Below are 16,468 nucleotides of genomic sequence, written 5' to 3'. Positions count from 1 at the left end.
AACTTATAATACTAAGTTAAATAAAAGTGGTGAGAGTGTACCTCATTGTCTTGTTCCTGATCTTAGAGGAAAGCTTTCAGTTTTTAATCATTGAGTATAATCTTAGCTGTGGGTTTTTCATATGGGACTTTTATTATGTATGAGATATGTTTCCTCTAAACCCACATCCTTGAGTTTTTATTATGAACGAATATATTTTGTCAAATACTTTTTCTGCATCTGTTGAAATGATCGTATGAGTTTTAACCTTCATTTTGTTAATGTGTTGTGTCTTATTGATTTATGAATATTGAACCATCCTTCATCCCTGGAATACATTCCACTTAATCATGGTGAATGATCCTTTTAATGTATTGTTGAGTGCAGTTTGCTAATATTTTGTTGAGGATCTTTGCATCTGTGCTTATTGGTGATATTGGCCTGTAGTTTTCTTTTTTGTAATGTCTTTGGCTTTGGTTTCATGGTAATGTTGGCCTTCTGGAATTATATTTGAAAGCTTTCTTTCCTCTTCTATCTTGGGATAGATTGAGGAGAATAGGTGTTAACTTATTGACTTTTTTTGTTTGTTTGAATTAGGTGGAAAAGCTACTTCTAAACTTGAAGGAATAGTCTTGTGTGTATTTGTTCCCTATGTAGACTGTGTGAGCTTGGTGACTTTTGTAGGCTAGCTGAAGCTGTGGATGGCATGGGCTGAGGTCAGAGGTCACTTTTTGCTGGGGCTACCCTGATGGGATGGCTGGAGCAGAAGTGGGCTTTGGCTAGGGAAGTCTTGAGGTTCTATTAAAAGGGAGAACTAGAAGGACCCCTGAAGCTAAAGTGTGCTGAGATCAGGAATGTCCTAGGACTTTATGTGCAGAAGGTGCCCTGGCAGGATAGCTGAAGCTGACATGGGTGCAAGCTGGAGGTCCTGGGACTCTCTACATAGAGCTCATTCTGGTATGACAGCTGAAGTTGAAGTGGTCCAAGCTGTGGTGTCTTGTGCTGAGTGCAGAGGGTTCCCTGGTATAGTGGCTGGAACTGAGGCAGGGTACAGGACAGTAGATCCCAAGGCTCTCCTTGCAGTAGATACCCTGGGAAGACAGCTAAAGCTAAAGTGGGTACAAGTTGGGAGGTCCTAGGGCTGTACGAACACAGAGGGCACATTGGCAGAATAACTGAAGGTGAAGTGAATAAAAGCCAGGACTCTGTTCAGAGGGTGACCTGGTAGGGTGGCTAGAGTTGAGGCAGGGTGTGGGTCAGGATATCCTGGGGCACTCTGTGCAGGGGGCACCCTAGAAGGACAGCAGAAGTGGTTATTGATTAGGGTGGTTTTGGGGGTTCTTTACATAGAAGAAACCATGGAAGGACAGCTCACACTGAAGCAGGTGTGGGCCAGTGTGATCTTTGGTCTCTCTGTGCAAAGAGAGTATCCTAGAAGGATGGTTCAAGCTGAAGTGGGCAGAGGCTGGAGCGTCCAGGGTGTCTTTACACTGAGGGTGCCCTGGCAGGATAGCTGAAGCTGAAGTGGTTGCAAGCTGGGGTGTCTTAGGGTGCTCAGCCTGGGGATGCCCTTGTGGGTGATTGGAGCTGAAGTAGGTGTTAGCTGGGAAGTCCCCGAGTGCTCTGTACCAGGAGTGCCTTTGCCAGCCATCTGAAGCTGCAGTAGTATGGGCACGGAGCTTTGTGTCTGTGTCACCTTGGTGCAACTGCTGGAGTTATATAGCTATAGTGTCCTGGTGCACCACCCTGGGGATGCCTTGGTGGGATGGCTGGGGCTGGGGTGGACTAGAGGCCCAGTGTAGTCTGAGATGGCAGACTGGGTATGGCATCCAGACCCTGCTCTGGTCTGCACTCTAAATGGAGGGGAGTGTAAACTGTGGCATTTGCTAGCTCCTCCAACCCAGAGAGAGTTCCAGCAGCTCCCTTGCCATTTGATGAATTTCTAACATTGGCTCTATTACATACTGGTTGCTCTTTTAAACCATGGCTTTCTTTCTGTGCCCTAGGGTAGACAAATGTGCTTCTAGTCCCTTGGTACTATGCTTCCCCACTGCGGTATGCAGCATCTAGGGTGGAAGTTTCCTTCCTTACTGTGTCTTTGTCTCTGCTCTCTGGCTATTCTCTCTTTGCCTTCAATCTTTTGTTGTGCACAAGGTATTCAGTGAGCCCTCAGTTCTTCAGGAGGAATTGCTCTATAAATAGATATAGATTTGGTGTGTCTGAGGAGGAGGTGAGTTCAGGATCTTCCTAAATCACATTGTGGACTGGAACCCCCTTTTATGTTTTACCATTTTCAGTTCATTCATACTACTGTCAGTGGACTTTTTATCCATATTTAAATCACCCACGTTACAGGGACATAAGGACAAAGAATTTGGGGAAGAGAATTGAATCTGGGGAGCATATGGAATTGATGACATTATCCTTGGAAGATTTCATGGCAGTACCCTCTACACTGCTGAGCATAAGGTGACTTCCTAAACACACCACCCATTTCATCCCTTTCATAAAGTTGCAGTTGAAGAATTAGGTTGACTTCTTTTTTTTTAATATGAAATTTATTATCAAATTGGTTTCCATACAATACTCAGTGCTCATGCCATCAGGTGCCCTTCTCAATGCCCATCACCCACTTTCCCCTCCCTCCCACCCCCATCAACCCTCAGTTTATTCTCAGTTTTTAAGAGTCTCTTATGGTTTGCCTGCATCCCTCTATAACTTTTTCCCCCCTTTTCCTCCCCCATGGTCTTCTGTTAAGTTTCTCAGGATCCACATAAGAGTGAAAACATACGGTACTGTCTTTCTCTGTTTGACTTATTTCACTTAGCATAACACTCTCCAGTTCCATCCACATTGCTACAAAAGGCCATATTTCATTCTTTCTCATTGCCAAGTAGTATTCCATTGTATATATAAACCACAATTTCTTTATCTACTAACTGGTGCAGCCACTCTGGAAAACGGTGTGGAGGTTCCTCAGAAGATTAAAAATAGATCTACCCTATGACCCAGCAATAGCACTGCTAGGAATTTACCCAAGGGATACAGGAGTGCTGATGCATCAGTTGACTTCTTAAGATTACGTGGTTTATTCTCTCAAACTGAGATAAAACATATAAACCTAACACTTCAGGAGTCTCATCACGAAAGTAGGTATTGCATCTTACAAATAAATTGAAGTCTGAATTAATTTGTTGGATTTGAAAATTTTTATTACTCTTAGATTAACACTGCTGAAATAAATGTCTTGAGTTTGAGTGATAATTAACTTTTTTAAACAGGAAAATCCTACAACATATGAACTTATTAGCTTAAAGACTCAAAACTTCTATTTATATCATAATTTAATCTATTAATGATCTTTAATCATTCTAGAATGAGGCAATCACAATACGAAATGTGGAGCTGTGAGTGTAATCAATGTGGTGGAATCAGAGTCAGTAGCATGTGTAAGGAACAGGCAGAAAAGAACAAGGAAGAATGAAGATTTATTGGAAAGCAACTAGGAGAATAAAAGGAGTGACAGGAGAAGGGATAAGAAAATCTTAAAAGACAAATTTATACCTTTTAATCAATATAAAATTAAAGTTTATGATATAGGGACCCTTTATGCTTTGTCTAACACTGTATCATCCACCTAAAATAGTGGCTGGCACATAGAAAAATCCCAGGAAATATTTGATGAAGGAACTTCCTAGAAATAGGTACCAATTTGTTCTTATAAGATAATGGTATCCCTCATAAATATATAGAGAAATTGAATTTAATAATATCTACTCCACAAGCTCATACTTCCTGGTGATAACCCAGTTATATATACATAAAAAAATGAGTATTCTTCTGCACAGCAAAGGAAACAGTCAGCAAAACTAAAAGGCAACTGACAGAATGGGAGAAGATATTTGCAAACGACATATCAGATAAAGGGTTAGTATCCAAAATCTATAAAGAACTTATCAAATTCAACACCCCAAAAACAAATACCCAGTGAAGAAAGGGGCAAAAGACATGAATAGACACTTCTCCAAAGAAGACATCCAGATGGCCAACCGACACATGAAAAAATGCTCAAAATCACTCATCATCTGGGAAATACAAATCAAAACCACCATGAGATGCCACCTCACACCTGTCAGAATGGCTAACATTAACAACTCAGGCAGCAACAGATGTTGGCAAGGATGTGGAGAAAGACGATCTCTTTTGCATTGTTGGTGGCAATGCAAGCTGGTGCAGCCACTCTGGAAAACAGTATGGAGGTTCCTCAAAAAACTAAAAATAGAACTACCCTATGACCCAGCAATTGCACTACTAGGTATTTACCCAAGGGATACATGTGTTCTGTTTTGAAGGGACACATGCACCCCAATGTTTATAGCAGCACTATCAACAATAGCCAAAATATGGCAAGAGCCCAAATGTCCATCGATGGATGAATGTATAAAGAAGATGTGGTGTATATATATACAATGGAGCATTACTCGGCAATCAAAAAGAATGAAATCTTGCCATTTGCAACTATATGGATGTAACTGGAGGGTATTATGCTAAGTGAAATTAGAGAAAGACAAATATCATGACTTCACTCATATGAGGACTTTAAGAGACAAAGCAGATGAACATAAGGGAAGAGAAACAAAAATAATATAAAAACGGAGGGGGACAAAGTGTAAGAGACTCATAAATATGGAGAACAAACAGAGGGTTACTGGAGAGAGTGTGGGAGGGGGGTAGGGCTAAATGGGTAAGGGGCATTAAGGAATCTACTCCTGAAATTATTGTTGTACTATATCCTAACTAATTTGGATGTAAATTAAAAAAATAAAAAATGAGTATTTACCTGAATGAAGAGATTTCTACCCTTTCTGTTACAAACATCTGTATGTATCAGCATGTATCATTGTTGAGGAAATCCTGTTGACCTAAGAGAGCTTGTTTGGAGAAAAAGACCATGTACTTCTTTTCTCTGACTTTTTAGAAAACTCTGGTGCTGGGGTGCCTGGGCGGCTCAATCAGTTAAGGATATAACTCTTGGTCTCTGCTCAGGTCATGATCTCACAGTTTGTGAGTTCAAGCCCTATGTTGGGCTTTGCACTGACAGTGTGGATTTTCTCTCTATCCCTCTCTGGCCCTCTTCAGCTTGCTCTCTGTCACAAAATAAATAAATAAACATGAAAAAATTAAAAAAAAAAAAAAAAAAAGAAAACCCTGGTGGATTTTTGAAGCTCTCAGGAGTTCTTCAGAAGCCAAGTCGCCATAGAATTTTCTGTTCTTCCTCTTTAGATATATAAACTTTTTTCAGTCATTGAGGGCCCCAGGAGACCCATTTTTAAACAGGAAATATAGGTACATATTAAATAAAGATGATCAGAATTGTAGATTTGTATAGAAGTGGGAAAGAACTTTGAGAGGATCTTGTTCAGTTACTTCATTCTATAGGTAGAGAGACAACCTGTGAGGTTAAATGGCTAGCCAGTGTGTTCACAGCAATACATTTCCAGAGCCAGAACTATAACTATGGTCTTCCCTCTATAATACTGTACCCATCCTTAGTAGAAAAAGTCATGAAAAAGCTAGAATTATTTATATTTGATAGGATCACTGTAACCTAATTGAAAGTCCATATTCATCCCTGAGTTTTAATTTCTTTTAAAATAAAATTGGCCTTTCATTCCTTAAAGACCCCCTCCACTCCCATTGGATATTGCTCACTAGTCTCCAGAATCCTGAGGATAATGATTGAGATTTCCTTCCTCTGGTTTATAGATAATTTGGTTTTCAAATAGGGTGGGAATAGCTGAGGCCAGATATCTGTTTTACACAGTTAAAAAAAAAAAAAGATAAAATGAGTTGGAGAGCACAAAAGTAAGAAACACATGAATCTATCTTGAGAAACCTTCAAATTGGAGACAAATTGAACATATCAAAAGGTTGTGTGTGTGTGTGCATGTGTGTGTAGAATTGATAAGACAAAGCAATTTGATGACTGAAATTTGAGAATAATGGAGTGATGGTTTGGAGAAAAGGACAAAAATGTTTTCAAAAGGAAAGAATTTCTGACACAAATATTTTACAGAAGAGCAGAGACTGAAGGGGCGGTGTTGAATAGGATAGAGAGAGAGGTGCAACGACGACAGGTGCAATTTTGTGATTGAAAGCATCTTTCCTACCTGTCTATTCAGCCACAGGATGTACATTTTTAGGAGAAGAGAAATTGAGAGAGATTAGCCTTAATTTCTGTACATACTCTTCCCTCAAAGACAAAGTGATATATAAGATTCTTCAAAATGGGAAATAAAGCTAATTAGCTGCACAGGAGAATGACCTGTTGTGTCAGAGAAGGTCAACACCCAGCCCATCATTAGTTTCTCTCGGGGGACTAAGTCTTTGAGTCACGTTGGTTTCCCCATGAGAGAAATTGTGAAAGAGAAATTGCCTGATAATGAAACAGAGGGAAGAGAGAAGGTTCTGAGGCAATATGTTAGTTTGTATAAAAATATCCCTATATAGGTTACATGGTCTTTGGGATGAATAACTTGGAAGCACTGAGATGAGGGGATGAGGGTGTGAAAACATATCTTGTGTGGACAGACATATCTTGTGTGAAGCATGTCATAGTACCAAACTTGAAGAAATAGATGTAAAGCCCTTGATATGTGAAGATAATTTTTACAAATGACAGTGGGGGAATAAATTGATCATTTTCCTCTTATCAATTATAGACAATGTTTACCTGTGTATGTTTGCCTATGTTTCCAAACTTTAGAGTGTTGAGGATGAAGTTCTTCTTGAAAGCATTTGACCTTTATTTTCCCGAGTTGACTGGATACAAGGAAAATTTGTCTATTATTGGATAAATTTCTTAAGATGTCAGTGGAAAACAGATAGAAACACAAAAGAAAAAATGTAGGGAATTATTTTGAGTTGTTTGTAAGAGGAGCCTGTTTATCTGAGAGAGATACTCATTCAAAGGACTTATGACAAGGCTTTGAAACAAGCCCAGTGTATCTCTGTAAAGAAGTAAGGCTTTATCTATCTTTGATATGTACATAGAAATAATCTGATCTCCAGGCTATCATGGGGCTTCCAAGTGTCAAGGCTCTATCTTTGTTTAGAGTTTTATGTGTTTAGTTATATTTTATTTTTTCTTATTAAGAAACAAGGAAAATCATAATTCTCTGGCTGCAGAATGATAGTTTCATGTTATTTTTTGAAAAGTATTGAAATTCCAAAATGTATAAACAAGGATAAAAACTGGATAATAATCTGGGAAGATATGTTAAAAAAATAAATAGGGATGCATGGTCAGTTACATGAATCATAGTATATATAAGATGAGGTAAAACAATTTAGTTGCCTAGAAAAGAACAACTACTCTAAGGCCACAGGAAGGTTTCTTCTGTTGTCTCCCAACCCCCCAAGGACTCTTCTGCACCACAGTGCATGGTAAAATCATTCTTTCAGGTCAGTGTGCTCCTGTCCTAATATGCCTGTGTTCTAAGTCAGACACTGGATACCAGGCAGAACAGCATAGTAAAACAAATGAGGAGAATCTAGGTAGAAATAAAGTTTTAACGAGTTGCCCAGCCATACACAAAGCATGCTGTAATTTGATAGTCATCCACTGGGGCATGGATCATGGGCTTGGCAGAAGAGAAGGCTGCTGGGTCAACAGGAGCAGGGGTTGCTAATATAGGGTTTAAGAGACCTAGAAGTATCAGGGCTGAGACTATTGATTTACACTGTGCATCAGCTGAGATTGGCCCACGATATGAATTGGCTTAAGTCTACAAAAGGAACTCGTTAGTAGATTTCACTGTAGGGTATTGAGGACATACAGGCAGAGAAAATTGAGAAAAGGAAAAAGAAAAGGAAATACTATAATCCTGTGATCTTTGATTGAGTGTACAAAGAAAACCCAAACAGTTTTCAGTAAATCATGTACATTTTTTTTTACTCTTTGTTGACTTTATTCATTTATTTAATGATAAGTATTTATTGAGCAATTTCTGTAGAGTTGTTACTTATTTATAGTACTAACCCTGATGGACACAGCCCCTCCTCACAAGGAACTTAAAATATAATGTGGAAGACATACATCAAATTAGAAATTATGAGTATAGCTGTGTCACAGAAGGGGTACTAGGGAGTATATAATAAACGATGGAAAGAGCTCTCCTCGCCCAGGTTCTGGGAAGATTTCCCTAACAATATGATGTTGAAACTGAGATCTGAAGGATGGATAGATGTTAATAGGCAAAGCATGAAGGACAAATGTTTCAGGCAGAATAATTAGCTACTGCAGAGCCTCAAGATGAGAGAGAATGACTTTTTCAGGCAAACAAATGAAAACTAAATTGCTTCTGGTATTGCAGGGCTAGAGCATGTTGTCCTCTGAGACTAGAGAGGAGGATGGGGGCCAAGTCTTGGATGGCCTGATAAATCATGAAAAGGGATCTGTATTTTAATTTAAGAGTAGTGGCAAGTATGTGAAGGGTCTTAAGGAGAATAGTCACATGCTTAGATTTTATATTGAAAAGAATCTAATTCTGAATGTAGATAATTGAATGAAGGTAAATAAGATTTGGAGTGGGAAGACACATAGGTGACTTAATATTCTATTTGAAAAATTACATGTGAAGTCTTAGATAAGAATGGTGACATTTGTCCATAAACTGATGAATGAATAAAGAAGATGTGGTTTATATATACAATGAGATACTACTTGGCAATGCGAAAGAATGAAATCTTGCCATTTGCAATAACATGGAATGGAACTGGAGGGTATTATGCTAAGTGAAATAAGTCAGAGAAAGACAGATATTCTAGGTTTTCAGCCATATGTGGAATTTGAGAAACTTAACAGAAGACCATGGGGGAGGGGAAGGGAAAAAATAATTTCAAACAGAGAGGGAAGCAAACCCTAAGAGACTCTTAAATACAGAGAACAAACTTAGAATTGAAGGAGGGTCGGGGGGCGGGGCACAGTGATGGGCATTGAGGAGGGTACTTGTTAGGATGAGCACTGGGTGTTGTATGTAAGTGATAAATCGTAGGAATCTACTCCTGAAACAAAGAGCACACTATACACTGTATGTTAGCTAACTTGACAATAAATTGTGTTTAGAAAAAAAAAGAATGTGATTGTATTAGGAAATAGGGTTTATAAGAGGTAATTAAATTAAAAAGAGGTCAATAGCATGAAAAAGCAAAATAAAAATGAACACCAGCCTTTGAAGGTAGACAGAAACGGAAGGTGTAAGTATATATTACTGTTTAAAATTTTTTTACAATAAAGGAAAAAGGGAAGAGGTACTGGAGGAACATTTTTAGTGTAATGAAGGTGTGCTTAAGCTTGTACACTGAGAAAAAGAGTTAGTAGAGAAGGCAATATTAAAGGTATAAGGAAGAAAATGGAACTTTGAGGATTTGAAATACCTGAGAGGATGTGATGGGGTGGGACCAAGAGCACATGAAAAGGCATTTTGTCAAATTCAATACCCATTCATTATGTTTAAATGTTAAATATATAGAAATTGGTAGTTCAAAAAAAATGGTGACATTTGGAGGAAAACCAGGAAACATTTAAGTTGGAATTAATAGGATTTGCAGATTTATTGAATATTCAGCATCAGGGAAGGGAGGAGGAGTTCATTATTACTCCTAGATTTTGCATTGAGGAACTGGGTAAATATTGGTGTCACTTACTGTGACTGGGGACCTGAAAGAGCAGCAGGTTCAAAGAGAGAGGATCAGTTTAGTTTTAGACCTGCTTAGTGGGAGATGTCCTTGAGGCATCAGGCCAGTAGGCAGTTAGATTTATGAAATAGGAACTCAAATAATATCCCAGCTCTGAAGCCCCTAGCTGAGATGGTAATTAAAGCTAAGGGAATAGATGCCAGCTAGGGATAGAATGTGGCATGAGAAAAGGCCAGAGATATAATTCTGATTAACACTGAGTTTGGTGGTGGAGCAGATGAGACAAACACAGCAAACTAATACTGGGAAGGAGTTCCCAAAGAGTTGGGGAAAAGCAAGAGACTGTAGTTTCTTGGAAGCCCAGTGGAATATTTGAAAGAGGGAGTAGTTAGCAATGATCAAGCAAAGGAGAAATACCTAAAAGATGAATACCAAAGCATTAAAAGAAGTATTCATGATTAATTTACATGGAGGAAGCAGAGATGTTATTGGAAAGGTTCCTAGAGAAACACAGGACAAAAAATATAGGCAGTAGTTGCCTTGATGGAGCATATTTTACTTACAGAGCAGTAGAAACAAATAAATGAAAAAGTCATGTGTAACTTAATAAAGTATTCCAAAAGTAGAAATGCTAAATTAAATTGAATATGCCTCACAACTTTTGGCTTACATTTATCCAAGACTATCAAACTCAGATATATATAAACTCTTGGGGGAATATTTTGTCTGACCAGCAGACCATATTAAAAGAAACCAGAGTGTCTAAACATATACCCTTGGGTGATTATTCTTTTGTGAAACAGCTATTACTTTTATGGTTTTTTAATGAAAATTAGGTAAGATAACTGAATTTTTTAAAGTCTTCATTTTTAGAATAATAGACAAAAGTTCAGAAATCCTGGCTTGTATTTATTTAAAATATTCATAGGGGCGCCTGGATGGCTCGGTCGGTTGGGCGTCCGACTTCGGCTCAGGTCATGATCTCACAGTCCGTGAGTTCGAGCCCCGCGTCGGGCTCTGTGCTGACCGCTCAGAGCCTGGAGCCTGTTTCAGATTCTGTGCCTCCCTCTCTCTCTGCCCCTCCCCTGTTCATGCTCTGCCTCTCTCTGTCTCAAAAATAAATAAAACGTTAAAAAAAATTAAAAAAAATATTCATAATGTTAAAGAATTTCGCTACTTACAACCAGTCAAATTTAAACAAAAAGCTAAAAGAGCATCCTCGACATAAGTAACAAATAGTTGATTTTCTTCTTATTCTAAGTTAAAATTAAAATAGGAATTAGAAAACAGAATTTATTGATTCTGATTTACTCAAAGTCACATTTTATTTATTAAATCCATTAGTTTACTATGAGATATATTTATCAATTGTTTGAGGTATATCATCATAATTGAGAATGAATGCAGTTAATAAGTTCCAGAAAATGGCATTTGAATGTTAAGTTTATTTCTGCAAATTAGCTCAGTTTTCTCTTCTCCTCTCTCTTCTCAATGGAAGTAAGTAAAGTCAACTTATTTTCTGTGGTTAGCAACATAAAGTCACCTGTGACTTCACAATCAATTTCTACTGGTGGGCCTTGTTGAAGTATCTCCCCAAATAGTTCTTATCATAGTAATGATGACAGACATGTAACTTTCAGTGTCCTTGGTAAGCCTGCATCATGTGATATCTAGATCTGTTTCATTCATTATTAGATACCGGTAGGATCCATAATCTGCTTGCCCAGTCTTCTCATGGCCACTCTCATGTCTTTGTTTCTTAATGTATAGATGGCAGGATTCAAGACGGGGGTGATAGCGAAGTTGGCAATGAACAAATACTTATCCAGTGATGATGTAGGGAAAGGCCACACATAGAGAAACATGCATGGCATAAAAAACAAAATCACTACAGTGATGTGAGCTGACAATGTGACAAATGCTTTGGACAAGTCCCCTGAAGAACGTTTCCAGACAGTGACCAAAATGAAGATATAGGATATAATTAAGGAGAAGAAGGTAGCCATGGATATAAATCCACTGTTGGCAGTGATTACAAACTCTAGCTTGTAAGTGTCTACACAAGCAAGTTTCATGACGCGAGGAAAATCACAGTAAAAACTATCTACTTCATTAGGGCCACAAAAGGGCAGGTTTATGACAAAAACAAACTGAGATACAGCATGGATTATCCCCACTATCCAGGCAGCCACTACAAAGGAGACACACGTTTTGGGGCTCATGATGGTCAGGTAGTGGAGAGGTTTACAGATTGCGGTGTACCGGTCATATGCCATGGCTATGAGCAGCACCATCTCACCTCCACCCATGACGTGAATAAAAAATATCTGTATCATGCATTTTGGAAAGGAAATGATGTTGCAGTCAGTGAAAAGATCAGAGATTGTTTTGGGCACTGTGGTAGAGGACAGACCTAGATCAAGAAGGGAGAGGTTGGCCAATAGGAAGTACATGGGGGTGTGTAAATGAGAGTCAATAATTACCGTGAACACAATGAAGAGGTTTCCCAGGATAATTCCCATGTAGAACACAGAGAAGAACCCAAAGAGAAAAAGGTGCATCTCCCATGAATTTGAAAGACCAATCAATACAAATTCAGATACCACAGTGTCATTTGGTCCATCCATTGACTCAGTCAGTAGAGAAGACGCTGAAGTATTCTGAAGGTAGAAAATAAGGAAGAATTGAGAAATATAGGTATTTCACATTGATATGTTTTTGCCCCTCAGTGATTTTGTGGGAAATATGTTACAAGTCAAATTTTGAAGTTAGAACACATACAGAAAGGGCAGGTTAAAGGAAGATAAATAAATAGAAATGAAATAATCAAAAGTTAGGCTAGAGTGTCAAGGAAAGAAGTCATGTGGGAGTATATCAGGTAAATGGAGGAATTAGGAGCAGAGAGTAACATCTCCTGGTAGAGAGTTTCTTTACCATGCTCATTGTGCAATAGTTTGGGCTTCTTCAGTCTTCTCCCTATACATTCAAGAAAACATTTTACATGTCATAAATAGCCATAATTTGAATGTTCATACTCTTAATCATATTTGTGCACACATACTGTAGCAGAATGTACTCTCTGATTATTCTTTTATTTCTTACCTGTGAAATCTCAGGCATTAATCATTCATGGAATAGTGACCAGCCAATGAGTGAAAGAGTGTTGAATATTAGGGCAATCATAGCTTAAAATGAAAAAGGCTTGTCCTCTGATAGTTTCCAATATTGTGGTTGCAATATTGCAACCAGTTAATTGCAAAGAGTTAAAATGTACTTTAAATCGGTGAAACTCTAAACCCTGGACTGTCAGCAGACTCAGGAAAAGGCTTTTCAGTACTTTTCTAGGATTGGGAGAGATTTTGTGCTTTTGAAAATTCTGTTCTAGGATTAAGGAGTGGCAATTCAAATACAGAACTGAGAAATAATGGTGTTTTCACTGAAGCAAAATATTTAATTATGATACACTAAGAGCATGTAAAAATTACAAGACCCCCAAAAGTCATCAAAGATAAAGGTCATGAGAGCTTATCTTCAAATATTTGAAGCTTAGTTCAGCTGAAATGCTATTTGAAGGTGAGTAAAATTGCTACCAACAACTTTTTCAGAGGGAGTATCTGTTATCACTTTGAATAAGTATAAAGGTTGAAGATGTGTATGTATATTATATACTTGGGTCCATTCATTATTTAACCTAAAGTGAAAAATTAAAGGTACATTTAAAAGATATAATAGGATATGAGAAGATATGCAGGAAGGGGAATTTCTAGGACTAATACCAACATGGGTATGGCCATTATAAATGATGCAAATTTAGATTTATTGAAATCTCCACTAACTTACTAAATAACAGAAATTGGTTACAAAAGAATATATGTTATGCAATAAAAATTACGTAAAGGAAGAAACAGACCTATAAATATAGAGAAGAACATGGTAGTTGCTTGAGGGGAGGGGGTTTGGAAGATGGGAAAAATGAGGTTAAGTTTAAGGTTAAATGGAGGGAGTGGAGTATGCATATATGTGATAGTTAGATTAATTATTTTTATCACTATTATTTTGTTACTAGTTTTATAGTTTTACTTGTCCTTGTTAAACCAACATTTCTCAGTCAATAAATGACAATTTCTGGCTGTACTATGAAGAAAACCTTGGTGTTTTACACTTAATTTTAACCAGAAGTTTACAATGCTTTCTTGTTTAAAGAAAATTAATATATGTGAATGAGTTTTGGGTCAAGGAATACAAATGATTGGTAACTGAATGGCATTTTACAGAATACTGGTGTGTTTGCTATTTCAAGAACAGGAAAGCACTATTATAAGCCACTCTACTTTGCCCACTGAAATTTATGGTTCCTAATATTTCTTTATAGCTGCTAAAACATATTAAAGACTGATGAAATCTGTCTAAAGAGAAAAGCTAAAAATGTGTAGTGAAAACAGACTTACCAGTAACCCTGCACAATACTATGTTGTGATCACCCTGCTTTTTCTTTCCATTCCTTTTCCTTTCCTTTTCCCTTTTCTTTCCTTTTACTTCCTCTCCTTTCCTTTCCTTTGTTCTTTTCTTTCCTTTTTCTTTTCTTTCCTTCCCTTTTCTTTCTGTCTTTCCTTCTTTCTAATTTGAGTATAGTTGACATACAATGCTACCATAGTTTTAGGTGTACAACTTAGTGATTTGACAAATTTATATGTTGTGCTATGTTTACCACAACTATAGCTATCATCTAAAGAGGACCCCATCTTTTGTTCAAGACTTATGAGGAATTAGTTCTCACATTTAGTTTATCCTGAAATACTGAGTTCATGCTCAGAGCATGGGGAGAGTTAATTCAAACCTGTTAAAAAAATTAGTTCTTTTTCTTTCTTCAAGAACTTAAAGAATCAGAAATTCTGTGAAAGCAGAGTCCCCTAAGAGTTGGTTGCTATCCTTGCCAGATATTTTGGCTTTAACATTCAGAACATAGGAGGGAAATTTTTCAAGTAGGTGGTACAGAAAATCAGAATTTAAGTCTTTTGACTTTAGTGATTGAATATTCCCTCTCCTCTAAGAGGAATTATAACCATCCTAAGACTGAAAACACAGGAAGCAAAGCTGTTTAAAATTCATTTTGCCAATCCATATTCATGAATTTGTCTTTTAATCTCTACTCTTAACCATCTGAGATTGCTTCTAATAGCAGTTCTCTTCAGAACTGATGGAAACCAGTTCTACTAAGTCATACTCATTCTTATCATTCTCCCTTTAATTCTTGACTCAGTCATTGGCTCACATCATCAAATGCTTTATCAGATATGCCAAGTGGAGCGAACTGACTCACCCCAGCATTCCCTGTATGAGGGCAGAGAATCATTTCCATTGATGTAATCTCTTAGGAGAATGGGTGGGAATTGGGTGGGCAAGATATACTTGAATATATTTGGTCCCCACAGTGAGAAATGTGAAGTATCACATAAAATGATGAAGAAAGTGGTGACAGATCAAAGAGCCTTAAGATACTAAACCAGCAAAGGGACATCATAAATGTCAGTCATTTCAGATATTTCTGAAGCATCTTCAGGCATAATATGGTTTTGTATATATTTTGATTAAAATAGAACAGTGTTCAAAGCATTAGAATAACTAGAGACCGGAGGAAAATATGCAAGTAGAAAAGAAAAACGTGAAATCAAAGTATAAGAGAGAGATTTCTGTGGTATTGTTCAATATTAAGAATATTTTTCTAACTTACCTGTTCTGTTCTAGAGTGTGCAGCAGCATTTGTAGAAACTCTATAATTTTGATTTCTGCTTTGTAGTATAATCACCTCTCAGACAAAATGTGTTTCTTTCCAGTGAAAATACAGTTCATTTAGTAGCAGTAGGTGTTAGTGACCTACTGATGATTCTGAGATTTCTAATAACAAACCTTTTATTGATTTCTCCCGGGAATGATGGCTATGCTTATGTTAATTGGCTCAAGAGAAAAATAGGAGAGTTATTTGGAGATGGGAGGTAAGGGAGGATAGAAGATGTTAGAATATCTCTTGTATATTACACAATGTCCCGGGTGTGTGAGTGATAACTCATTTAGGACAAGATACGTGGAAATATGAGCTTACTTAGATTTACTGAGTTGGAAAGAGTGAGAAGTTTCCCACAATTGTTGCAGATGCCCTCATTTACGGAGTGGGAGAGAGTGAACCCTATGTATCAATATTTTTTTTTTCCAGAAAAAGCAAGATGCTTTATGCAAGGGGGGCATTCCCATCAGCATTTGTGATTTGTCCCCATTTAACATTTTTTATCTATTAACTATTCCAAAATTCATCACAAAGTGCGTGAAATGAGGGAATAAATAAATATCTTTATGTAGCTTTTCTTTCCTTAAAACACACTGAATCTGACTGGACATAAGGCTTATGAGATCATGCTAAATTGTTGGACAAATAAAAAGCTTAAAAATGTTATTCTAGATTAAGTGTTGGCAAATTATGGCCCATGGGTCAAATTTGGACCACTGCCTCTTCCTTAATTTATTGGAACACAGACATAACCATTTGTTTATGTATTATCTATGGCATTTTGAGCTATAAAAAGCAGTCAAATACTTGTAGCAGACACCATATGGCCCACAAAGTCTTTGGCCTGTTACATAAGAAGTTTGATGATCTCACCCTACATTAAGCAAGTTAGGCAGAATATGGTACAGTAGAAGAATCATTCACATCGATCTTCATCATCTTCATATATATTCAAGATGAAGGTTGCAAACTAAGTTAGTTGAAGTCCTGTATGTAGATCATTCCCCA

The 16,468-nt window shown here is 37.4% G+C and overlaps 1 protein-coding gene across 1 annotated transcript; it reads right to left on the bottom strand.

Annotated features, from left to right (window-relative positions):
* Positions 1 to 11,369: 11,369 nt before the first annotated feature.
* LOC125909775 (olfactory receptor 4F6-like) lies at positions 11,370 to 12,305 on the bottom strand. Its single transcript, XM_049613239.1, has one exon. It carries the CDS (start codon positions 12,303 to 12,305, stop codon positions 11,370 to 11,372), a length of 936 nt encoding a protein of 311 aa, XP_049469196.1.
* Positions 12,306 to 16,468: the final 4,163 nt, after the last annotated feature.

The sequence above is a fragment of the Panthera uncia genome (assembly GCF_023721935.1).
Source record: "Panthera uncia isolate 11264 chromosome B3 unlocalized genomic scaffold, Puncia_PCG_1.0 HiC_scaffold_1, whole genome shotgun sequence".
NCBI classification, from domain to species: domain Eukaryota; kingdom Metazoa; phylum Chordata; class Mammalia; order Carnivora; family Felidae; genus Panthera; species Panthera uncia.
The sequence above is the reverse complement of the archived record's forward strand: the minus strand, read 5'-3'. Positions and strand labels throughout refer to the sequence as shown.

What these genes read in the sequence shown, in the direction of transcription:
- LOC125909775 (XM_049613239.1), bottom strand. Translation starts at nt 12,305, where the DNA reads ATGGATGGACCAAATGACACTGTGGTATCTGAATTTGTATTGATTGGT.